The sequence below is a fragment of the Thermobia domestica genome, chromosome 10 (genome assembly GCF_964235325.1).
Source record: "Thermobia domestica chromosome 10, izTheDome1.hap1.1, whole genome shotgun sequence".
NCBI classification, from domain to species: domain Eukaryota; kingdom Metazoa; phylum Arthropoda; class Insecta; order Zygentoma; family Lepismatidae; genus Thermobia; species Thermobia domestica.
In genome coordinates this window covers 105431211-105458920 of record NC_137463.1, presented here as the reverse complement: position 1 = coordinate 105458920, position 27710 = coordinate 105431211, and the positions used below count along the sequence as shown (strand labels likewise).

Genomic DNA, 27710 nt, shown 5'->3' with positions numbered 1-27710 from the left:
ACAATGTCTTCTCATATCTTTTTCTTCCCTCTTTAGATCTTGTCGAAAGAGATCTGAATTGGTAACCTATAACCTTTGAGTCGCTGCATGTGCAAGGGAATATCCAACTCTTGTGTCTTATCTGAGAGTCTTACATTCTCAATACTTTTATTGTTCTCTGTTTAAGACCAGATGTTTTTAAAACGTTCTAGACATACCGTATAACTAAATTTTAGGCGCCAAATTTGACATCTCAAGATGCTACAGATGTCTATTTTGACACCGTATAAAATACGCTTTTAGTGAACACTTGTATCCCTTAAATCATTGTGAAACTATTGTAAAACCTATAATATCATGATAACGCCTGATTTTCCCTGTGTTATCAAATTAACCTTTAACATTTAATTTGGATATTATATACTAGATGACGCTAAAACCTTATACTGTTCACAATAACGCGCATGCTTGAACAGTTTTGATAACACTCCAAATAGTCGTTTAAATATTTGGCATCCAATCTAAATGCAATGACTAATTTTATTGCACACGAGTGTCCTCCCTTTGGAGAGAAACCTCCTTAGTACACGCCCACGTGAGTGGCGTGTGGGAAAATGCCCTGAATACATAACAGCTCTACCAGTCTGTTTTCTGGGAGAATTACTGCGTTGACACCGAGGAACAAGCACCGCGCTCGTTGCCTTTCGGAGGAATTACTGCCATGACACCGAGGGACAAGCCCTGCGCTCGTTGGCCTCAGGGGAAAATACTACGTAACTTCAGGAGAGACAACTTGCTGCTTGTCGCCCCTCCGAGGGGGCTCCGGCCCGCTCCTTCTCAGGCTCAGGCTCAGGCTCAGGCTTCTGCTCTTCGGCCGCTGGACTTTGCGTTTCTTCTCCAACTTTGTCAGAGTCACAGAGAGAAGAACTTAGTGAATTATTGGACTGTGTTATTACACTGTGTTTGTGGAGAACTTCGTCATCTCCGTTCTCCTATAAAAGACCATCTCGATATTCAATGTGTGTGTGCCATACAGCAAGAATTCTGATACTGCGCTGAACTTTGATTCTAGCAAGTTTGCTAATACAACAAGCAGGTAGTTACATTTCTATCTTTCATTAAACAGCCCTTATTTCTCTTTTTAAGATTGGTCACATTCTGATCCTTCCAATTTGATGCATACGCGACTGGACTTAGGAGTCGTCTAACGTTACCTCTCTTGTATAAAACATCTTATTACTTATCAACTCCTCTGTGCTGTACACAAGCAACATTCAATACAACTCATACTACTTCTAATTACCTGGCTAAAGTTCTAAAATTACTACCTCACCTACTCTAATATTCTCTCATAAAATACCTCCGAAGAAGCCGTTTGTCGAAGTCAATTATTACGAACATCTATCTTGTTATTTTGTTTCTACGTGAATAACTACTCCAGTCACGCCTACCAAGGATTGTGTGTTTCACCATTTGTTATTCGAGAAGTTGAGTGGATCATTACCATCCTGTGTGCCCTGCGACTCCAGTTCCATCTCGGCATTCGCCCGTGGGAATTCCGACAGGAGAAAGGACTACTATCTCCGAAGGAAGTGATAGCATCTTGGTTTTACCGCTTGAACCAATCCAGACGCATCCTGGGAATTCTTGGTCACAGTGAACATCTCTTTTGCCACGCCATTTTCAACTTGGACTGCTATCCGGCTCGACGATACCTCAAGAGGCCACTTGGAACTCTTGAATCTCCGCAGATGTTTAATTGCGAAGTGAGTGATTTAAATTATTTTTGTGACCCTCCTTGTGCGTCTTGATTCCTCGCATCGACTCAGAATCCCGTATACTTCTGTGCACCCAATAGCTGATTTTAATGTTTGTGTTTTTATAAAGTGACTGTACAACTAAGGTTGTTACCGATAACTATCTCTTCCATTTTATTGTTTTATTGATTAAATTGTTACTAGACTAAATTATCTAAGTCTCTAATGAAACGAATATTTCTTTTGATTGATTAAGTATAGCCAAACCTGACCCTGTCTTGCGAACTTACATATTTGAGGTCCATTAATTGCGCTAATAATATTGTTTTACATTGTATTAGCTTTGACTTAATCCCTTGTTGTGTAACAAGTGCCTAATTGTTGAATTGTCGCCCCGCTACAAACATTTATCTCTTTGCACGAGTCCTAGTTGTTAATTGCTTTGGTGCTCTAATTGATCTCCTTGTTATTGTGGGCTTCATGGTAACTAGTGAACCTTTCGGAGCCGCCACTGCCCCAATGTGCTGACATTTACCTGCGGGACACTATTAAATCAAGGCTCCATTATAATCTCGTTAAGCCCGTGCTATGACCTTTGTGATTAGTTGTTTTTGTCATTGTCATAAGTAAGCCCTCAAAGTATCCTGTTCCCTCTCTTGATCAGACCACTCAGCCGACAGCATAATTGGTCGGCCGTTGTTCGAACAGGACGGACCTCCTCTTTATATTAAAGATTTAATTGTTGAGCCAAGGGACTGTTCATATCCATTGCATTTTAAACGTCAGGCGACTCTTGAAGTAAATGATATTCTAGAGATCTTCGCATGGTCATTTATTAACTACACTTTCAGTTTGATTCAGGCAATCTATGGTAAAGATAGCGTCGCTGATAATCTCTTTTTATGTTCATGACCTGTAGTGGGACTCACTCATAAGTGGCCGCAAAAGTTTTGATCGCCTCCTGCCACCGGCCACGACAGCGGGAAAGGTGGAAGAGGTATATTTGGTGCTACACGGGTAGGAATGTGAAGGGATAATGCTTGAAGTAGGGTTCCTGACCTTAAGTTTCCATTGACTTCCTTTGTAGAAACTTTAGGTCAGTGACGTTTCTGCGAGCATCCGGAGTCTAGATATTCAGATAATGCAGATCTTCGTTAGTCAGAATGGACAGTGGAACACGGAAACGTACTAGGGTCAGATAGATGTTCCACAGACCCATTAGGTGAGCCATAATCGATCTTGAATGATACTACTTTTCATTAACCTCCTCTTCCTAAAAATGTAGGGCGCTGGCGCTCGTACGTTTTGGCTAATGTTGATGAATCCCACGTAAAAATGCTTGCCATTCAGCCCCTAAATGTTTCCACCCTAGGTAGCCGCCTAGGTTGTCTATATGGGCGAGCCGGACCTATGGGTGGTGTGTCAGTGGGTCGTGTGTCAAGTTTTCATTGACCCACGCCATCTCTGGTCAAATCTGTGAAACCAAACAAAGAGCAATATTAATACACAAAAGGCTCAACATCTTAGCTATTTATGACATAACTATTGCATGATCCAAATAACTCCAGTATATCCACAAATCATCATTTGTCATATCTTACCGAAATACAAAATGACTTTTCCGACAACCTGATACTTTAAATGTTGTTAGTACGCAAAGCTCATTGATTTGATCACTTATTCACTTACTCTCTTATGATTATCAAAATTTCAGGGTACTTTCCATACATATAGAAGGGTGAAATATAGTATCCAAGCTTGGAGTAGCGTGCAAGTAAACAAATAAAAAGCAACAGGATGATATTTCCCTCCCCGAAACCCTCTACAGTGGAGTGTGTTGATCGTACAACAAAAAGACTTGAAATCCAATCAGAAAATTCATAAAATAGAAAATATGTATCAACATCTAGACTTTGCATTAATAATAATAATAATAATAATAATAATAATAATAATAATAATAATAATAATAATAATAATAATAATAATGAAGGAATAACAGATTACAATATCAATCACGTAAACAATACCTTCCAATAAAGAAAAAATAAATGCCACGACAGGATTCGAACCCGGGTCGCTGTAATGGCATTTCTCTACTTTCACACTTTAGCTCATCCTGTTATTCTGACTCATCCTGTTATTCTGGCTCATCCTGTTATTTTGGCTTTTCTCTCAGAAACAATTTAGAGTAATTTAGGGTTGTTTATCTTTCATAACCTCCACCATGCACTAATGCATATAATACGCTGTATATTATTACACATACATTACAAATACTATCATAGTAAATGAATATTAATGCTACCACTTAAAAATAAATTTGTCACTCATTCGCGCACACTCACATACATACAGGACAGCGTATTGGCATGGGTAATAATAATTTTTTAAAAAGGAAACTATCTAACTACAATTTGGTGAACTTTATTACATCTATTTTAGAATTAGACAGAAATTGTTATGAACATGCACTCAAAATACATGTGAATGTATCAATCCACATATGAAATTGAACAATAACATTTTGATGATATATATATTTATATATATGTATATGAACAGAAAGATAAAAGAAAATTATATATATATATTCTATTAACTTTTGGAAAATATGATACGAATTAAATAAATTTGTAGTTTACAAAATCATGAATAAATAAAAAGAAAAGAAAAAACTTTATATGAGGATTTGAATGAGTGTTTATCTCATATATGAAAATTTTGAGTAAATTTACGAGTCCTATCTCGTAGTTCAAAATGAGGTTAATATCACATAAAATATCAAATCACCCTTTTACGATGTCCATATATTTCACTTTTACTTTATTTTTGTTTATACGCATCAGATTAGGTTACTAGAAGTAACCGACACTTATTCTGTCCGTAGATGTACTTATGAATACCTTTCTCACTTTAAGAATATTACAAGAGCAAAGTTTTATTTCTACTATCACTGCGACTACTTTACTTCTCTGGTTATTCCAATTATTAACTAATTCCTTGACCAGGTTTAAATCACTATCGCCTTATACTTTTAAACACACATACTTTGGTAGTTTTAGTTATGCCACTTGTGAGGACATGAGAATTTTTCAGGTCAAGAAGAGATTTTTTCCTTTTTTTTAAATCGAGATCACAATTACTGAGGTAGCAAAGCACAGTTTTGAGGATTCGTATATGAGGGAGGGAATTGAGATGTAATTTTGCAGAAGGAATTCTGGTTTAGAAGCTTCGAAGTAAATTTGTTGATAAATTAGGGTTACGAGTAGGACCTGCCTTAATTCCGTGCTACATGTAATTTGGATAATGACAGAAAAGGTTAACAATTACAGGTATTATTTAATAATGTTTCAGACCTTCAAGGAAATTAACATGCGGCGGTAACTTAAAATCTACATATTATACTTGTCGGATGTTTCGAATTATGGCAACCAACGACCGTACGGGGTAAGTACTGAGATCCTTCACGTATATTTATTTACTAAATTCAATATTATACATTTCACTTTAATATCATATTTAAATTTCACACATTCATATTTCAATACATATACTCAATAAATATTTAAACTTTCGAATAAACGACCCCGACAAATAATTTTCTTCTTGGGTTGCAACACTTTACATAATAAGAAAAGTCCGACATATCACAAATCTAAATAATTACCCGCGCATAACGATAAATTTCATATTGTCAAGTATTCTTTTTGAAACAGTAGACATTTAATGTGCGAGGCAGGCGCGTAAAACACATAATCTGTAAAAATATATGACTCTGAAATGTTAATACTACTTTTGGGCCCAGACAACTACAACAACATTCACATTTATAATACCTAATGGAAAAGAAACTAGAAATAACCGAGAAACGCTAAACGTACAATAATGAAAGGAACGAAGTAAAACGTAATAGTATACCGAACCATCGCTCACAACTACAGTGGGTCAAAATGTGATGGAAAACGGTCCCTTGAGATTTAACATCAACCAATACCTCCACGAATTGTGTCTCGCGACATCTCAGTTGGTAATTCAGATTCAAGTGCTATATGTTAAGTGGTCGATGTTTGTAAAGTTCAAAACTCGAGGGGGGAGAGTTGAAGAAAAATTTACAAATATCTCGAAGAAGAGTGTAGAGGAATAGATAAGGAAGAGAAAGAAAGAGCGGCGCGCCAAAGGAATAAGCCAGGACACTAAAACTACAAAGATAAGTAACCGAATTTAGACATACGACAATCTACAGCCAAATATACTTTTTATGCCGAAAAAAGTGGACTACTAAAATGCGTAGCCTAAAATAAATATCTCCAAACCCACAGCTAGTCTGTGTCCAGAGCGAGATTTCCACAAAGACAATGACTTTATGAAAATTTCACTTCGCGCTGTATCCGGCTGAGACCTTGGAGACTCCGGCACTACCGGGAAGTCAGTGTGATTTCTTAATTTAGGATTTCTAAATTAAAAAAAATATCCGAAACCTACAGAAACTAAGAGTTCTGGGGAAAGTATGGAAAACTAGACTAAAGTCGACGAGACAGTAGAAATCCTATCAGTGACTTGCCAAATAAAAAAGTGATAGAAAATAGATTTCGTACTAGTAAGTTGTCTGCCAAATCTTACTAGTAGCTACCAATCCGCAAGGGTGCCAACCTTGAGGCGTCAACTAATTTCAAACACTATATACTAGAAATAAAAGAAGTGAAAATTCATGAGTATTGGGGTTTAGACGCCTTGGTACAGTATTACGAGATTGTACTGTGATAGGTTTGCTAGATTATTTGATCCTATCCACTTTGTCACCTCTACGAACAATAATGAACTTGGTTTGGTCAGGTGACGTGGAAAAAATTTCAAAGTTGCAGAGTATTGTCATAAATGCAAGCCAAACGCATATATTTAAACTGTACCAATTCGGCAAACAGCTATTCTGTTACGTAATTAACTGCGAAATATCCGGGATCATTTGCTATATGGCTGTTGTTTATATTGCCAGACCCGTTGATCAATTGATTGGTATATTTACTATGGAATGTCGAACCACCAAGTGAAAATACCATCCATCATTTTTACGTATCACACTACCCTCACATAAAATTCTAACGTGATAATCAATGCATTAAAATTGTCATTATATATACGAGGGCTGTCTAAAAAGTATCCGACCTTTGGCCAGAAAAATAGTTGCGAATACCTGACAGATTTGGGACCCTAATCCCCTTCAAAGTAGGCCCCTTGTGCTTCCACACACTTAGCCCACCAATCCTTCCACTGCTGGAAACACCGCTGGAAGTCTTCTTTTGGAATGTTGTTCAGCTCCGTCGTCGTGTTCCGCATTATGTCTTCTCTACTCTCAAAACGGGATCCCTTCAGAGGCGTCTTCAATTTTGTAAACAACCAGAAGTCACAAGGAGCCAGGTCGGGAGAGTAGGGAGGTTGGCGAACGGTTGTAATTCCATGTTTGGCTAAGAACGTGTGGATCAATTGGGATGAATGTGCTGGGGCGTTGTCATGATGGACGTGCCAGTTCTTCGCTGTCCACATGTCTGGTCTTTTGCGCCGGACTGCGTCACGGAGTCGCCTAAGAACATCTTGATAGTACTCCTTTGTCATTGTTTGTCCTTCCGGTGCGTACTCGTGATGCACAATTCCACAGGCATCGAAGAAAACAGTCAGCAACACCTTGATTTTGCTTCGCACCTGCCGCGCTTTCTTCGGCCTTGGAGAATCGGGATGCTTCCATTGAGACAATTGTTGTTTTGTTTCTGGGTCGTACCAGTACACCCATGACTCATCTCCAGTTATCACGGAATTCAGATACCCAGGATCAGTGTTGGTGGTGTCCAGAAGGTCCTGTGCAACGTCAAAACGGGGGTGTCTTTTTGTTCCTGTTTGTTCCTGTTTTGTGCCTTTTTGTTGTCATTTTGTTCATGTTCAAATCGTCACGCAAAATTGCATGTGCAAAATCTTTACTCACTCCAACATCTGCAATCTCCCGCACTGTCAAACGGCGATCTGCCATCACCACATTTCGCACCCGCTCAACAACAGCTGCATTCCGATCAGTTTGGGGTCTGCCGCTACGCTGCTCACTCTCGACTGATGTGCGGCCATCTTTGAATCGGTTGAACCATTGTTTATTTTGTGTTACACCCATCGCATCTTCTTCAAACACCTGCTGAATCTTACGAATTGTTTGGCTTTGAGAATCACCCAGCCTTTGACAGAATTTGATGCAGTATCTTTGCTCAATTCGTTCAGTCATCTTGCGAGAAGCACAAAATCCGACGAACACTACCAACAGCACCTCACTTCGCGACCACCAGCTCACGACTGGCATACGCGAACGCGGTGAAAAAATTCAAGCATGCGCATTAAGGTTCCTCCTTCCACCGTGCACGGTGGCGCTGCCTGAGAATCACTACTTTGCGTGGAAAAAATTAAGGTCGGATACTTTTTAGACAGGCCTCGTATGTAATCAATACCTCGTAGCAAACTTTAGCACAGAGCACATATACACCTGGGCGTCCTACTATTTATTCATACTCTCTACTATACACATTTATATATTAAAAATATTATCATTACTCCCTTATTCGTTTATATATTTACTTTTCTCTACGACATCGATTTATTTTCAGACACTATATTTTCTCAATTAGCCCGACACTGTTCAAAGCAGTCTGAATAACTATATTTAAAAATCAGCAAATTATCATACTACATTGACTAACACGTGTCATTTTATATGAACTGACTGAATTTCTTTCATAACAAACTGCAGGATATTTCACTTCACGGCTGCGAGTTTATTTTGTACGTAATGATAATTCAATGTTCTGAATAGGATGCAACTATATATCAGAAAGAGTCAACAATGCAATTGCTCACAGAAGCAACGGATACAGAGGTTTCGTAAATGTAGCCTGACAACAAAAATAATACCATATAGTTAAAACTTCGAGTTAAGTGGAAACGCGAAGTTTATTATTATTAATATTTTTACTACTAGATTATGTAAATGATCATGCTTTTCCAGAAAGGTAGTTTACGATGTGATTCATCCAGAAATCCATTCTTATGGGCCTATTATTCACAGAAAAAAGGATTTATTTTCGTATTGACCAGATCACTAGGTATTTGGTTAATAGAAAACTAGCAGCGGATAATACTTAACTCGGACGCGGTGGCGCTAGTAAATGAAAATAACCTGTGCACAATTAAATATTCTTTGCACTACTGTTATCGTTTTAACTATTGGTCATGTACTATGTAATTACGGTACGGAATTACTATAAAATTTTCATTATGGAGTAAAGCACTTATTATGACGGACCAAAGAGTTAAATATACAAACAACAATACACTGTCCATCGACAAATATATTATACTTTCACTCACACCTTACTCCTAAAATCTACATGCACATTACATTCCACATACCCAAGAAAGCAAATACTAATACACATAACTACACATACTAATGCATATTATCACACCACTCAACTATATATGAATCGAACAGGATTATTGAATTTCACCATATCTACAGTCGGCTCTATGAACTGAGAAGGGGAAACGAAATAATCAGAGTCAAGTAGCCCTTCTACAAACTAAATCATGTTTTCAATCACTAGTAACGAAAAGAGAGATAGGTCCCTTTTCTGAGGGGAAAGGACCCTTACGAAAATTCGTTCGTCCCATTTTGTTGGAAGCAGTGATCAATTTTGGAAGTAAGAGTCCCTGTTCTGACTTACTCTGACATTATGAAATTTAATTTGACTATAGACAAACCTACAACTACCGCCGTGTTAACACAAAAAAATCACATTTACAAGATGCACGAACAAAGCTATATAAGGACAGGCGTATCGACCCTAACAGAAAATTTAGAAGGTGGGGTTATCAAAGAAAAACACTAATCTTCAAAACTGTTTTGAAAATCACACACTAGATGAATGCTGTCCATTACTGTTTACGTTCATGAACATGGCGTCGATTTAGTTGAAGTCTATTATCTCACTGAGTTTCTAACTTGTTTAATATAAAAATCCTATTTTCTTGGGACTCTTTCTGCTCCCTATGGATTATTTTTTTTATTAAAACTGGTTTTACCTTAGTTTTGCAGTTTCTCCCGTAAAAATTCCAAATTTGTCAAGGGCCAAGTTAACGAGGTCGAGCATCTCACTGGTTCCAAGTAGGGAATGACAAAAAACGCGCCTTAATATGATAGGGTCGGAGACAGTCCCAATTAGAACAAAGGGTTTTAGTGGCGGAAAATTATAAAACGAATGAAAAATAGCAAGAACTGGATAAACCGGATCTTGGGAGGATATGGGCATCTCAGAGGGACAAAGGGGGTCTAAATTATTCTGCCAAAAATCAGATTGGTGGATAACTTCCAGAATTTCTGTCCAATTGCGGGCCTATGTTTTCGTATGGCATTAAGATGATAATTTCAATACTGATCCATTTGAAATGCCCATATACAGGGTTTAAATTAAAATAATATATAAATAAATATATTATTACCCAAAATATAATTTCTATTCAATTATTCAAAGCTTCCACATTAATTTTGAGTTGAATAAGGAACTAATGAATATATTACATGGACCTAAGCTATATTTTGATAAATCACATAGTACAGTACATGCAAAAAATGTTGGACTTTTCCAAACAAAAAATTGAATTACCAGTAAGGGTACATTACACAATTTTCTTTTGATATAAAACACTGTTTTCTTATAAGATAATTCAAGCAATTGATAAGTAGCCTACTACTCTCAGTTCTCTCTTCCTTCTAAACTGCTGTAAACAAAACTATTTGTATCCTTCCGCTATTAAAAAACGTGATTGGCTAATGACACATCACTCCCAACTTTTCTTTCTTAACACTTCCTGGGTAATCAATAGTTATAGAGATTATTTTTTAAAAACACAACTGTTTTTCATAAGCACGTTAAGATTTTCCTTGTTTTTATTTTACCAAGCACACGTGAAAACAGAAAAGAAAGAAATACCTATACATTCAGTTATACAACAAAGAAGTACATTACTTCTCATGCTTACAGGCAAAACTTCTGCTATTGCATTAAGTTCGTTTTAATTACTCAATTTCTTCTTTGTTCCTCATTATTGATTCTTAATTTTATATGGTTATTTTATAGGAAAGTTTTACTTCTAGTGATGAATTACTTTGTGTAGGAATACTTTCATCAGTAACTTAGCAGCAAATCAGTGTACTTTAGCCAGGGGTTTGCTTAGGTTGTTTTGAAGTAACATGAAAGGATAATAGGTATCGATATTAACATAATTTCCATACAAATATCATATGGTCTCGTATGTATATTCCTACGTTGAAAACACCACTACCGTATCTATCTATTTTGGTCATATTAAAAAAAAATCAGATTGAGTATATGTATAGATTCATATTCTTCTGTTACAGGAAAAGTCTTTGCCTTGATACAATCTGCAGAATCTGGAATTTCATTGGCGTCCGTTCCTATGTACAGCCAAATATACAACGCTACCATCAAAAGTTTCCCTGCAACTATATTTTTTGTTACTTCTGGAATCCAATGCACAGTATTTTTCCTTATTTTGTAAGTAATTTTACATAATTTTGGTGCAGATTTAGTTTCGGCAAAGGTGAGTAGTAATGGATAACAATTGTGTATATGAAATATATATATATATATATATATATATATATATATATATATATATATATATATATATATATATATATATATATATATATTCCTGTTTCGCAGAATGACAGATTTTATTTTGTACGTAAGTTTGTGGAAAGCCTGTTCTGCAACAGAAGTGCGCTGATATTTGTATTATATGTTGAGAAATTGTTTCGATCTTAATATTGTAATCAAATATACAAATTACAAGTACCAAACGAATTATTTCATAAATGATTGAGAAAGTCAAGATGGTTGGTATATCAGCACACCGTAAATTGAAAGGAAATGTCTATAAAGTAATGGATAGAGCGTTTAAAATTTGTCCACGTCTATTTTCATAATTACATATATTGCACGGAAAGTATTTCGGACATTTTTCCGCTCCTCTTCTGCATATTGCAAAGCAAAAGTCAGTAATTGGATACAGCAATACTTCAGCAAATCAAGAAAAAACTGAAGATTATTGCTTCCAGTTTCGTGCGCAAGAATTTATGACAACTTTCAAGGAGTAATAAACGATACCAGTGTGCGAATTAGATAATCTACCTAGATGTATTGAGTGGGATAAAAAATAAACCAACGGGACGTAAAGTCTGAAGATGCAATAGTTCAAAATGATACAATAATGCCTTACCCCCCACACAAATATGACATCTATAATAAATAAGAGATTTATTAATTCAATCAATCTAGACAATAACTATGTACGTGTATATTGTCTGACATGCACACACCACGCCTAACCTTCCTGAACGTGTTTAAATGTTGTACTCACTATTGTGTCCGTAGCTCTCTAAGGTTTACTTACTTAATAATTTGGCCCGAACGATAGCCATGATCACAAGCATATGTTAATTTTTCCACTCATATTGAAATCTTCCACTTCGCGTTATTACACAAGCTTACAAAGGAAAACCTACTTCAGTATTTTGAAAAACCACTAAAATTTTTAGTACAATTAAACCGGACTTACTTTTTTGCTTTAAAAAATCTAGGTATTAGCCTATCATACGACAAATGGATTGTTGCTGGCATCAAGGTCAAATCGAAGGCCAAATATTTAAAAGCTCTCAATTCAAATTTCGAGCTTGCGCTTCTACTCCCCCATGTAACGTGGGTTCCTGTCACCACGGCATGGCGCGTCCTCAGGTTGCGGATCAAGGAGAAGGCCTCTAGATATAGAGGATAGCTGCGAATATACTGAATAAGCAGTCGCGGACAGCCGACTAGGAGTGGTCCTCCAGCTTGGGGGTTTGGGTTGGGCTAACAACCTCATCCTGTAAAAGAAAGCACTTGTTCAGAAATATTCACAAAAGCCTCGGACAAGGACTGATAACTTGGCACGACATCAGCAAAAGAAAATGGACATAAGATTCGGAACATGGAATATTAGGAGTCTTTATAGCGCAGGCGCGTTAAAATCCGTAACGAGTGAGTTAGAGAAATACAGGATGGACGTAGTAGGAGTTCAGGAAGTTAGGTGGGATGGAAATTGATATGTGAATTTCGGAAATTTTACGTTCTTTTACGGGGAAGGAAATAAAAATCACCAGTTAGGAACAGGGTTTTTCGTTCATAAACGTATATTACCACCAATTAAACGGGTTGAATTTGTTACTGACAGACTTTCTTTTATTACTCTTATGGGACGGTGGTGTGATATTATTGTTTTAAATGTACATGAGGATAAGGATGACTGAAGATAAGGATGACGATATAAAAGACAGTTTTTACGAAGAAGTGGAACGGATATTTGACCAATTCCTGCGATACCATATGAAAATTCTATTAGGGGATTTCAATGCGAAGGTAGAACGAGAGGATATTTACAAACCAATAGGGAACGAAAGTATGCATAAGGAAAGTAATGACAACGGTGTTAGACTCGTGAACTTTGCAACATCCAAAAACCTAATCGTGAAGAGTACAAAATTCCCACATCGCAATATTTATAAATACACTTGGACATCACCAGACGGGAAAACACATAATCAAATTCATCACGTTTTAGTAGATAGAAGAAGGCAATCTAGCATAATTGATGTCCGGTCGTTTAGAGGGGCTGATTGTGACACTGACCACTACCTGGTAGCAGCGATAATACGAGAGAGGTTATCATTGAATAAAGGTAATATTCATTGTCCGAAAACGAGAGATTCAATTTAAAGAAATTAGAAGAGAGCCAGGTAAGAGAGAAATACCAGATTGAAGTTTCGAATAGATTCTCGGCTTTAGAAGATTCGCAGTGCACTAGTGTTGAGCATACCTGGATTGAAATTAGAGATAGCATTAAAATTTCAGCAAAAAAAAAAAAAAAAAAAAAAAAAAAAAAAAAAAAAAAAAATTGGGACACGCGCAAATACGTAGGAACAAACCATGGTTCGACCAGGAATGCATAAAACTAGCAGAGAAGAGAAAACAGGCAAAATTACGCTGGCTACAAAATCGGAATGAAATAACTACACAAAATTTCGCAGATATCAGGCGAGAAACTTCCAAAACTTTTAGAACAAAACACGCGATTTTCTGAAAGCTAAAATTAAGGAACTTGAAGATAATAGTAAAAATAAAAACATCCGGGACATGTATAAGGGAATCAACGAATTTAAGAAAGACTATGAACCTCGTGCTTATATATTAAAGAAATCTGACGGTACAGTTCTCACTGACACGGTAGCATCTTAAATAAATGGAAAGATTTCTTTGACGATTTGCTTAACACGCAACCAAAAACTAGTGTGCGTGGAGAAAAGGAGATACACACCGCACAACCGTATATTCCAGAACCCAACAGAATAGAAGTAGAAACCGCTATAAAGAAATTAAAGAAAAACAAATCTCCGGGTGTAGATGAAATTCCGGCTGAGTTAATTTTAGCTGGAGGCGAAAAATTGTGGAACAAGATACACAAACTCATTCTCCTTATTTGAAACAAGGAATAATTGTTACAAGAGTGGAAAGAATCTATCATTGTTCCAATTCATAAGAAAGGCGACAAAACTGACTGTAATAATTATCGAGGCATTTCTCTTCTGTCAACATCCTATAAAATCCTTTCAAATATTCTATTAGCAAGACTGATCCCAGACGCAGATGAAATTATTGGAGATTATCAGTGCGGATTTAGACGAAATCGATCAACTATCGACCAAATATTTACCATTCGCCAAATACTCGAAAAAAAGCGGGAATATAATACCCCGGTACATCGACTATTTATTGATTTTAGAAAGGCGTACGACTCGGTTAGGAGAGAAACATTATTCAACGTTCTTACAGAACTTGGAATACCGAGAAAGCTAATTAGATTAATTAAGATATGTTTAAATGAATCCCAAAGTAAAGTCCGGGTAGGAAAATTTTGGTCCACGAGCTTCCACGTCGAAAATGGCTTGAAACAAGGAGATGCGTTGTAGCCATTATTATTTAACTTCGTTCTGGAATACGCTATAAGGAAAATCAAAAATAGCAACCAGGGCCTAGAGTTGAACGGTATTCACCAGGCATATGCTGATGATATAAATTTAATATTGGATGATAGAAGAACAATAGAAAGAAATGCAGAGATCTTATTAAACGCTTGTAGGGACATGGGTTTAGAAGTAAATGCAGAGAAAACTAAATACATGGAAGTGCGTCGGGACCGGACTACAGCAAATTGTTAATGCGTTAAAATATTAAATAATACTTTTGATAAAGTGGATAGTTTCAAATATCTAGGATCAATATTAACAGAGGAAAATCATATTCACGGAGAAATTAAATGTCGACTAAAAGCAGGGAATTCGTGTTATTATTCGGTTCAAAACCTCTTACCCCAAAAACATACGATAATCATGCCTGTAGTTTTGTATGGCTGCGAAACATGGTCACTTAATCTGAGGGAAGAACAGAGACTGAAAGTATTTGAGAAAAGATCCTGAGAAGAATATTCGGACCCAAGAGGAACGGGAATGGAGAATGGCGGAAACTTCATAACGAGGAACTACATAATTTATATGGTTTACCCAACATTGTTAGGGTCGTTAAGTCTAGGAGGCTTAGGTGGGCAGGTCATGTAGCTAAAATGGAAGAAAGTAGAAACGCTTTCAAAGTCTTGACTGGAAGACCAATCGGAAAACGACCATTAGGAAGACCTAGGCGCAGATGGGAGGACAATATTGAGATGGATCTCGCAGAGAGTGGAATACAAAGTAGAAACTGGATGCAGTTAGCTAAGGATAGAAGTCAGTGGAGAGCTTTTGTGAACGCGGCATTGAACCTCCGGGTTCCATAGACCATAGAGTTAGTTAGTTAGTTAGAGTTAGCTTCTACTCCCCGCTAAAGCTGCACCCTTCATAGCGCTGCCAAAGCTGCGCTTTTCTCTCAAATATGGATTCCGTGACGGAGCTTAATAAGTCAACACTTACAATTACTGTACTTTACTGTTAGGTTACAGATGAGTTGATTCACTATGTGCTACATTATTCAAGTAAAGTATAAACATTACATTGAAGTTTTCCAGACAACATCATTGGGTAGCAAACTGTACAGCGAAAAGAAAGATGGAAAAATGAAAGGTTAACTTTAAAATCCCGCTCCAGTTGAAGTGCTTATACAGATACAGACAATGACATGGAGAACCAGTCGTATTAGTAAACGCTGAAGTAAGAACCAGTCGTATTAGTAAACGCTGAAGTAATCTTCAATTATGTGCTTACTCACCTTCACTAACATGTCTGCTCAGTAGAATCGCATCCCCAGCGTGTACGTTAACATATAGCCACGAGAGAATATATCTAAGGTTTTGAGTGCAGTTTCAAAAGTGCATTCCTGTAAACTGTAAAAGGCAGTGACTACTATGCTAATTACCGCAAATTAAACGCAACTTTTGAGTTGCATGCACGCAAATTACTAGGGAATGGGTAATTTGCGATACTATGATACTAATAAAGAATATACTGGAATGACATGTCCGACCTTCGCCAAGTTTGGTGGAAGAAGTTGTTTGTTTAATACTTCTTCTTAGTCAAACGCTGAGAGTATTTATAAATCCATATGTGACTTTGTTATGCGCAATTAGTATAATTCAAATTCACGAACGGCGACAACGGTTTGAGAATATGGTTGCAAATAACAATCGTAGTCATAATAATATAGTTCTACTAAACAACGATGAAAATAGTGGGGAAATTAGAAATGACCAAGTGAATAGTTCGCATCCCTCATTTCGAAATACAGCTAGAAGATTAAAATTACAAAAAACGACAAAAATCAGTGAAATTTGGCCTTTATACTAAGCATAGTTTGGGGAGTAAAGCGAGCATCCCCGGTGGGGATACTTCAGCTGACTTCTTTGGGGGGAAACAAAATGGGATTGAGGGGGAAAATCCCTTTTGTCCCTCCGGTAATTCGCACCATGAGTGATACAAGAGAAACATTCCAGCAAGAGACATTACGCATCTGTTTGTTTCATTGTACCCAATCTATATGGGGAAAATTACAAGATAATGGGTTGGCTCCACTTTACAAGGCTGATAATGGTAAAGGAAATATGTTAGGAGAGCAGATGCAACTTAACTTGTTCCTCTTGAAGACTTTCTTCATCCGAAAGTCTCCACGAAGATGCACCCGACATCTCGGAGACACGGGTTTCCTAGAATATTTGGCGGATACCCGTTGACAAGCTAAATACAACATTCCATCCGTAAACACACACACACAAAAAAAAAAAAAAAAAAAAAAAATGAAATTTTACTTTTTTTATTGGATTGTTATTTGTCTCCTTACGTTACAATTTTACTAATGTTTCAGGACAATAACAAGCAAATTTGATAACAGTAAAAAAAAAAAAAAAAAAAAAAAAAAGGCACTAACAATGCCGAGGTTTAATGCCGACATTTCAAGTTTAATAGGAAGTAGACATAAATCATCCCTATATACACAGATTCATTCTACTTTTGAAGAAAGAACAGTCCGAGAATGCGGCTGCTGGAAGCAGGCAATTTAACTTTGCGGAAAAGATTGTGGAGACGTTCAGACATTCGTACTCGGGTTCTTACGAGTAGGTTTAGGTGTGACGAGGTTGGTCTTATTCCGTACTTTAGTGCAGTATCTCATTGCATTCACTTGGATAGTTGAAATTACAATCCAATGAAGACAAGGTGATGTTAAGAGCCGCACCTTTATACTAAATGTATTAAGGTTCATATTATTATTGTTCAATGCAAATAATTAAAAAAATATCTGTGTGTTTGTAATTTATTCTTGTTGCAGTAAATCACGATTATACTTTTGCGAGCTACGCCTCTTTAGATTTACGTTGGGGTTTGTTTCTTTCGCCAAATACTTCTAATATTGAGGTGCTACCAAAACTTTTCACGCGATTATGCGAAACAGAAATATGAAAACTGGGCAACGTTGTACACTGATAAGGCGTTCTGCGAAACAGGAAGTAACCATATAAACCGAAAGAGTAAGTCACTCAGAATCAAGGATCTTATAAAATAGAGGATCTGCCCTTACGACAAACTCTTGAAGCCATACGTCACAGTTTCGCCACCCCTACTCTGCCCACTCCGCCCAATAGGATCGCAATGTTTTGAGCCAACAATCATGGCGGAAACGAAAGTAGCCAATCAGACGTGCCGATGCTCGGTTGGTTTTTGGCTTCACCGATTTAATAGGATGAAAATACACATGGGCAGATCCTCTATTTATAACATCCTTGCTCAGAATCCTCATTGTCACCAATGCCCTCTTTGTTTCGAAGCAGTAATTACTCATACTATACACCATATATTCTCGTCTTCTGCACTGACTACAGTTTCTACTCGAGAAATGTCTAACTAATACACTATTTTTTATTATTCTTTGTTGGATTAGAAACATGACGAGAAATAGCACGTGCTGTGGAGTAAGTTAGTATTTCATTCTGTCTGTGGGAAGATTCCGGGATATGGCTTTGAGTAATTTGTCTGCTAATGGCTTCTGTCCATGAATTGTGAAATAAGTATTAGCACTATGGCATTAGAAGAGATATTATGCGGCTAAAAATATTCATGAATTGGATTATTAAGATATTTGTAGTCAGAGGTTTTCAGTGGTAAATGAAGTGGTAGCACTGCCTTAATATGTAATAAAGCGTGTCAGTCATTTGGAATTGAGGAACTGACCATTCACTATTTCAGTTCGACCCAGGGACGTACGGAAGGGGGGGGACACGGGGGTCCGGACCCCCCCCGAAATTTCGACTTTTTAAAAATTTAGCCTAATTTTAGGGGCAATTTTAGCAATTTTAATATAAAATAGCTTCATATTTAGTTTGAACCCCCCCCGAAATAAATTCCTGGGTACGCTACTGGTTCGACCTACACTATTATCATTCATATTGATATTCCGTGATTAATTATTGCTTCCATCTATAGTTACTTTTCCTGTAGGCCTACTTCATTATTAGTTTTCCATTTCTGCAGTTTATTATGTTTTCCTTTCCTGTGGTTTATTATGAAGTTTTCTTTCTTGTACTTTATTATTAGCCAGTCCAACAATCTTCACTTATTCTCGTTAGTCACAATATAACAATCTCAAGCTTCTTTGTAGCTTTTGGTCATGATTTTACTACATAGGGTGCAAATATGACACAGGAAACATATTATATTTTTCTTAGTCCTGTTTCCTTGACATGTTTGTATATAAAGTTATTCTTTCTTTTACATCTCACATCGTCCCTATGTTCTTTTACTCTTTCTTTAAGCGTTTTCCTTATTTCTCCGATGTATATCATATTAAATTTTTAAACTTCATTTCATACACTCTCCTTCATCTTCTTTATTTACGTCTTTCTTCTTATTTCTCATTTTCTTATTCACTTCCAGAATTTTACGTTGTCCTTTATTGTATGTGTTCACACCACCTTTTCTTAGTAAGGTCTTCAATATCCCTGTCTTCTCTCCAATGTTCTCTATCCCGTGCCATTTGCTTTCCTCATCTTCCTTTTTCTCTTTCTTCTTTCCTTTCCTTCTTTCCTGTTCTATTCTGCTATCTTCTTTTTGTTGTACACATTCTTCTTTACTAGAATATGAAACTACGTCTTCTCTCTTTGTCTCTTTTTCACTGTTTCTTCTATTCTCCTCTACATATTTCTTATGATGTTCCTTTTTGTTCTTTTACCTACATCACTTCTTTTATACAGTATATCCCTGCCGCACATTCTTTGTTACACCATCTTGTAGCCAGTCTTCCTTTTTTTCTGTCTATTTTCATGTCCAGATAATTTACCATATTGTTCTTTTCTACTTCTGTTTCTAAGCTTATCCTTATCTCTTCATCTTCAATGCTCTTTACAAACTTTTCTTGTTGTGTCCTTGTTCCTTTCCGTTTTCCTAAACAGTCATTCACGTATCTGCAATACATTATTAGATTTTTTCCACCTTCTTTTATCACCTTCTGTTCCCATCTATTCATATTATTTCAGGAAGTACTGGACTTAACTTATACTTAAGACATTTCCCAACAAGAGCTTTTAAGCAATTTAGCAATAATTCCTAAGTTTTGCACATGAGTATTATTATTATTATTATTATTATTATTATTATTATTATTATTATTATTATTATTATTATTATTATTATTATTATTATTATTATTATTATTATTATTATTAATCTTATTATTATTATTATTATTATTTGTAAAATTAATTTCAGGTCAATGATGTTTTCCTTCCGGAAAAATCCTTTGGAAGATACACCAGTGGACAACAAACTCGAGGGCAACATGCAAAAGGTTGTGGAAAAGACAAAACTATAAGTATTTATGTAATAGTATTTTCTAAACATTTTGTTAAACTGAATGATAGAATTTATGTTTTGTATTTTGACATATTTACAATACGTATTATTATTTTATAAAATAAATTGAAATTTAATTTGCTTCTTTATTTTTACCACATCCATTAATTATTTGTGAAAGCATGAACATCATTGGTGTATATTGTATTTAATGTATCAAAGTATGATAATAATGTGTAAAAGCTGAGAAGTTGAGGTAAATCAAAATACTTCAGCACTTTGCATTTCTCTTGGGTAATCTCGTACAACGTCATTACTTGCCACATCGATGGTTTTGATCTGCAAGATAGAAGATTAACTTCTAACGGAAATAGCTTGTAAAATGAATGGGTAATTTGATATTTTTTATGTAGTAGCTTTTAGATTATTTTCCAATTTTTGCTCAAATTTAACCACTTTACAATCCAGACCCGCAGCTAGGCACAGAAGTTAGGGGCCCATAAATGTGTTAGAGGACACAAATCGTTACAAATTCTAAACTGATCTATATCAATAGTTACTCATATCTAATATGAAATGTAACCATAAAATTATATATTCCTTCACTCCAGCTCCTTACTGTAATCATAATAATATATATTTCATGAACGTTTTTTGAACTCATTATACATTAAAAATGTACAAAGACCAACGCCCTTATTCGATGTTTGAGGTAATATTGATCTAACATTTGAAGAATTAAAACATTTCGATCATCGTGACTTCTTTCAACTTGATATTTCCTGTTTTTGACCAACTCATAAGTACGCGTAATGCTTCTATAGGTTTATTTTCTTTTTGTCCAAAAATATTCTTTCTGTAGGAAGTAATAGAGTGATTTAAGCATATAGTTTCGCTTAAAATATAAGCAGAATGAACAGCCTTTAGATTTCTTTTCACTTTCCTCTTTTGTAAAAACTTCTCCTTGTCTGACGACTCACAATTTTAAAATAGTGCCTTTCGATTTCTGGCGAGACACTTTTCTCATTCTGTGACACATGTCTAGCGTATCTTCACTGACATTAATATCCTTTGGCACGATCAACACTTTTGATAACTTCAAGGATATTTTGGTATGAACTTTCGAGAATACCGAAAATTTAAAGTACATTACGCCCTCTATATTTATTCAAATGTGTCTAGATCCATTTTTACGTCACAGAGTTCTCTTTTTAGGTTTATACAGTATTTTCCTGCTTTAAGACTTCAATTTCAATTAAACATTCACTGATCTTTTCATCCTGTTTATTTATATGTTCGAAACGTTCATCTAATTTTGAGTAAACCAGGTCAAGAGATGAATGACAGAAAATTTCCCAATTCACGTTCAATTTCAGTTTGCGATTTGTTTAACAGTTTCTTCTTACAATTACTTAGTTAAATTTCTTACATCCACGAGTGTTGGAAATTCCGATTGAAGACTTCAACAACATGCTACTTCTAAGAGATTTAGCACATTTATTACACCGCCAAGGTTCTTCATTGGTTTTTAGATATTCAACACAATATTCTACCACTTAGCACATTCTAAATGACAGCAATTTAGGAATCATGTTTGATAAATATAAGTTCTCAAGGTACTTTTCTTGGTTCTAATGATGTGTTAGATGAGGTCTTGTTAGAGGCCCTTGTGTTTTCGAAAAGTTAACTGTTTAATATGCACTTTATTCAAGGTATTCTTCGCAAATTTTTGGAACCAATTTTTGTAGATATGAATTTAGGAAGGAGTTTTATTAATTTCATGCATACCAAATAAAGCCTATGTGGTCCATAGGAGTGTTTAACAGGTATTTAACTGAAACATACAGAACCTTGGTATGTTTGAACTCTGATACCTATTGTAATATGAACCACTTCTTCCAGTTCTTTGGCTTGAAATCTGATAAGTAATTACTAAAATTACTTGATTTACAACATCAATTTCACACTCTAAACTTTAGAATTTGTAATTTCGAATCATAGCTTAAGATTGTCGGTGTATTCGATCAGTTTAAAACTGTTTGTTTTGTAAGTCGAATAGTTAAAAATCGAATGAAACGTTTCCTTCTTACAATATTTTTCATTGAAAATGTTCGTTTTGCTAAACAAAAGTAGTTGACATTTTAAACTGAACTTTTGAAGTTGCAGAAAAATCTTGTCTGGCAATTTATTAGAAAATTTTGTCCTCACAAATTTTTCTTTGAATATTTTTTCGAACTTCTCGTTTGAAAAATTTCGGTTAAGACTTTAAAAAAATTTTTTGCACTTATTGATTATTATAGCTTGAAAATTTTAATTTCAAAAATTGTTTGATTTTTTTAATTTTAAAATTTATAGTAGTTTGAAATTTATAGTACGAAATTTTTGTTTGAAAATTATTGTACTCACTGAAATTTTCGGTTGTTTAAAAAGTTTCACATTCATTGATTTCTTAAGTATTGAAAGTTTTGTTTTGAAATTTTGGTTTAAATCTCTCGAACTTCAACATTTTAGTTTGAAAATGTTTTTACTTACTGAATTTTTTTGTATCTTTGTGTGAATCTTACTTTTCAGAATCAATGGTACAGTTCAATGACTATAATTAATCAAAGAACTTAGTTTATGAGCCATGAAATCAGATTTTGAGTTGAGTTCTATGTCTTTCTCCAATCACCTTAGACTATGAGTCGTGACTACAGTTCTAAGGTTCAAAGTTTTAATTGATCAACCAATCACATTAAACAAAAATTTCACAAATAAGTTTCTACTATAAATAATGACTACAAATCCCATGATTAACCAGTTCGATAGCACGAGAAACACTTTTTCAACAATAACCTTAGACTATAAATTGTGACTACAAAAGTAACATTACTGGTTTATATCAATAGTTTTTTTTTAATAATCACATATCAGGATTCAAGTTAAAGTTTTGAATGCTAAATTCACGCATATCAAATTTTGTTCCTAAATTTAAGGACGGTCCTTGAACTCTAGCCATCGTGTATTTGATGTGCTAAAAATAAACAAAATTATCAGAAATCGAAAACTTTCTCAATCAAAATTTTAAATAAATATTTTCTGAAACTTTTGAAAAATTTTAAACAAAGTTTTAAGAGCAAATAGCCAATTAGATTCCACAGAGGAAATTAAACAATTTTTTTTAACTAAACAGTATCATAAAATTTTAAAGTAAAAATTTTTCAAGAAATGATCAAAGATAGTTCAAACTAAAAATTTACAATAATTTTTTGAAGAACTAAAACAATTAGCAATTTTAAAGCTAAAAATTTTACAACATTTTTGAAACAAAACAATTTGAAATCAAAATTTTCGACACAAAAAATTAAAAAATACACAAATAACTACAGAATTGTATGTAGTATTCTTACTTCAAAATATCCCACACTCTCTTTTTGAAACAAAATAAAATTAAAATGAAACATGAGAAAAATACTTACATTTATATGATACGCTTTAAGGTTCCACATCAAGAGCTTCGTCTTGAGTGGTTCTGCACGTTCTTTAAATTTTACAGTTACGTTTCAACTTTCATATACATTGTAGGCAATATTTTTATTCTGAATTACAAAATACAAAAACAGAAGGAAAAAACTGTTACATGATATACATAATTTATTGTAGTAAGTTATGTGTGTAAGTTCAAACAAACAACACACTGGCAAGGCAATAATGTATTTATTGAACAAACACACACCACCAATGTAAGTTTCGACATTGTAGCCTTCTTAAAAATAACATTGTGTCTTTTTGTTTATTACGTACTAGCAGCGTTCACCCCGCTTCGCTGCGGTCACCCCGGAACGCAATAAACTTTGTTACTTAGATAATTTTTACTTTTTCGCTTTCAAGTGATATGATAAAAACCATAGAAGATTGCAGTAAATCTTAACATTATATCGCCTGTCATTTATGTTAACCCGCCCCGCTTCGCTGCGGTCATCCCGGTGCTGGCATATTGTAAAAGTGTCTGTAAAAATAAGCAAATCAATTAAAAAATTTTAAACAGAAGATTCAAGCTATTTTCCGCTGTATATCGCCTGTCATTTATGTTAACCCGCCGAGTGACACGGTCATGCGGGTTGCATATAAATACGTTTATTTTTACCTATGATGAACTAATAACAAAGGATTTGTACGTTATGGACACTTGAATGGTCAATTATCTCAAGACACTGGTAATTAAAAATTAAAGTGATATGATAAAAACCATCTAGGGTCCAAATCCTAATAACCCCCCAAAAATGAAAGAAATTGGTTCAGCCGTATTAGCGTGATGAGCGGACAAAGAATTGTACGTTCTCTTTTATATATATAGATATCATTCAGTCATAGACAATAGTGTGTTATAGACAATAGTGTATTATTATGTCTGACTTCTGAAACTTCAATGAACATTCGTACTAGAGTAAGAATGAAGAATAATCATTGTTTTATTACAATACAACGTATTACTTTAAAAGACTGAAAAGAGTGCAATCTTTGTATGGGACGCTCAAAAATACCTAATTTTGTTAATTCATCTCCTCTTTCCGCAATTGCTACTTCTACAGAAACTTCTTTGAAATGGAACAGCAATGTTGAATATGTATTTTGTACTACTAACATTTGAGATGGTTAATCTTTGTGATCTGTCTTTATTTTGTAATATATTTATAACTAGCATCAATTATCCGCTTCGCTGGGTTAAATTAAGAAAAAATAGTAATATATTCCGTTAGTCAGTTACTTTTTACTATTATTAAAGCGCTCTCTGATATCGGTCATTTTCGATTATTTTTGTATTTCTCTCTCTCCTTCTCCCTCATGTAGCGTGGCTGAATTTAGATTTAAACGGCATGGAAAGTGTCACCGTTCTTCACAGCGACCCCGAAAACTATGGATTCGGCACTAATATTCGTCACATTCGTAATTTTCGATTATTTTTATATAGCACCTTCCTCCCTTCCCCCATGTTGCGGGGCACGGCATCCGGTGTCATTGTTCATCTCTGAGATCCCTAAAACTATGGATTCGACACTGATATTGGTAATTTCGATCATTTTTATACAACTCCCCCTCCCCCAAGTTGCAGAGCTGAATTTGGATTTAAATAACATCGAAAGTGTCACTGTTCATCTCAGCGATCCCGAAAACTATAGAGTCGACACTAATATCGGTCATTTTCTATTATTTATAAATGATTCTCACCTCCCCCTCCCCTAAGTTTCATCGTCAAAGTGATATGAAGAAACCATCTCAGGTCCGAACCTCATCTATGTTGAAAATTTGATCGAGATCGGTCAAGTGGTTCAAGAGTAAAGAAGTCACAAAGAAAGAAACTTTCTTTTTATTTTTTACATATATATCTTCCCCGTCCCCTTCCCCTACATTGCAACGTCAAAATAAAAGTATAAAAACCATCCGAGGCCCAAACCTCATATATTTGAAAAATTAATCGAGATCGATTGAGTGGTTGAAGAGTTATTAAGTTTTATTTTACATGGACATCAATGAATACAGAAAGCTGAATAATGAATTGAGAAGAGAAACGGACAAAGCCAAAGAAATGTACATGGAGCAGATATGTAAAGAATTAATGGAACTTCAACGGCGCGGCAGATATGATCCGATGTACCAGAAAGCACAAAAATTAGGAGGGAGAGCTAACAAAAGTATACGAACGTTCGGCATCGAAGATCAACAAGGTAATGTAACTACTGACCATCAAAGAATCCTTAGAATTTGGGAGGAATACATAAACGATCTGTATGATCAGAAGAACCGCCCCACAAATATTGCGATCGAAGCAGAGGAAGAGGTGGATGATGATGAAAAAGGACTCAGTATGTTGAAAAGTGAAGTAGTACAAGCAATCAAAGACATGCGAAGGAGAAAAGCCACTGGAGACGACGACATACCAGTAGATTTGTTCAAGGAATTAGGAGACAATGCAATGAAAGTGCTGACCTCATTTATTAACAAGATCTACCTGAGTGGAGAATGGCCAAAGGATTTTCTTCATGTTACAGTGATTGCATTGCCCAAGAAAAATCAAGCAAAGAAGTGTAGCGATCACAGAATCATTAGCCTGATTCCCCACACTGGAAACATCATTGCACTCATACTGAACAGGAGGATGGAAATCAAGATAGATGAGAGGTTAGAAGGAGATCAATTTGGATTCCGGAAAGGAAAAAAGCACCAGAGATGCTATTGGATTGATGAGAATTATATCAGAAAGAATTCTTGATGTAAAGGAAGAGTTGTGTTTGTGCTTCATCGACTGGCGAAAAGCTTTCGACCAAGTCAAGTGGACGAAACTTCTGAAAATACTTAAAGAAATCGGAGTCAACTGGAGATATCCACGACTCATTCAAAACCTGTTCGTAGGATAACGAGTGAAGATGCGCTTGAATGAAGGAGAAACCAATAGTGTGGAGATTGGACGAGGAGTCAGACAAGGATGTAGTTTGTCACCCCAATTATTCAACATTTACAGTGAATGTTTAATGAAGGAAGCATTAATGGGAACTGGAGACTTCAAGATTGGAGGACAGATTATTAACAAGATCAGGTATGCAGATGATACGGTTATAATAATATCTAACACCGAAGGAGGACTACAGGAGATGATTGACAAAATAGTTAACACTGGAAAACGTATGGAATGGAAATTAACATCGAAAAGTCGAAAGTCATGAGAATATCCCGTGGAAACACGTTTTTACGAATTAGAGTAGAACAAAGACAACTTGAAGAAGTCGATAATTTCAAGTATCTGGGAAGTATTTTGGCGAGGGACGCTTACTGCACCAAAGAGATCAGATCAGGAATTGACATAGCTAAATAAGTATTCAACAAGAAAAGACCACTCTTAACCAGCAGGCTCAATATTGGACTTAAGAAAAAGTTGGTCAAGTGCTATATATGGAACATTGGACTGTATGGTTCAAAGACTTCGACATTACGGAAATTAGAGAAGAAATATTTGGAGAGCTTCGAAATGTGGTGTTGGAGGAAGATGGAGAAGATAAAATGGGCAGAGAGAGCAACAAACGAAGATGTTTCAAAACGGATAGGAGAGAAGAGGACACTTCTAGCCACCTTCGGCCAATTGGATTGGACACATCTTGAGAATAAATTGTCTTCTTCACACAGCCATAGAAGGAGAGATGGAAGGGAAGCGAAGAATAGGAAGAAGAACACAGCTGATCGATGATTTGAAAGATAGGAGAAAATATTGAGAGTTAAAAGAGGAAGCTGAAGATCGACAAAAGTGGAAGAAACATTTCCAGGCCCAAATCTAAAATAAAAAGAAAAATTCTCATTAGTCCCAGGACCTGTCGAAAAGCAGAATACCTAATAATAATAATAATAATAATAATAATAATAATAATAATAATAATAATAATAATAATAATAATAATAATAATAATAATAATAATAATATTAATAATATATCCTCTCCCCTCGAGTTCTGCCGTGAAAGTGCTATGATAAAA

The 27710-nt window shown here is 35.4% G+C and overlaps 1 protein-coding gene across 1 annotated transcript in view; it reads left to right on the top strand.

Moving 5' to 3' along the window:
* Window positions 1-20310, top strand: part of LOC145662624 (lysosomal proton-coupled steroid conjugate and bile acid symporter SLC46A3-like) — a 52029-nt gene extending 31719 nt beyond the window's left edge. Inside the window, exons 4-5 of the mRNA XM_081728363.1 lie at window positions 11188-11344; window positions 20125-20310. Coding sequence (XP_081584489.1) covers window positions 11188-11344; window positions 20125-20227 — 260 coding nt within the window. The 3' untranslated portion in view covers window positions 20228-20310. The remainder of the gene's footprint in view (window positions 1-11187; window positions 11345-20124) is intronic.
* Window positions 20311-27710: the final 7400 nt, after the last annotated feature.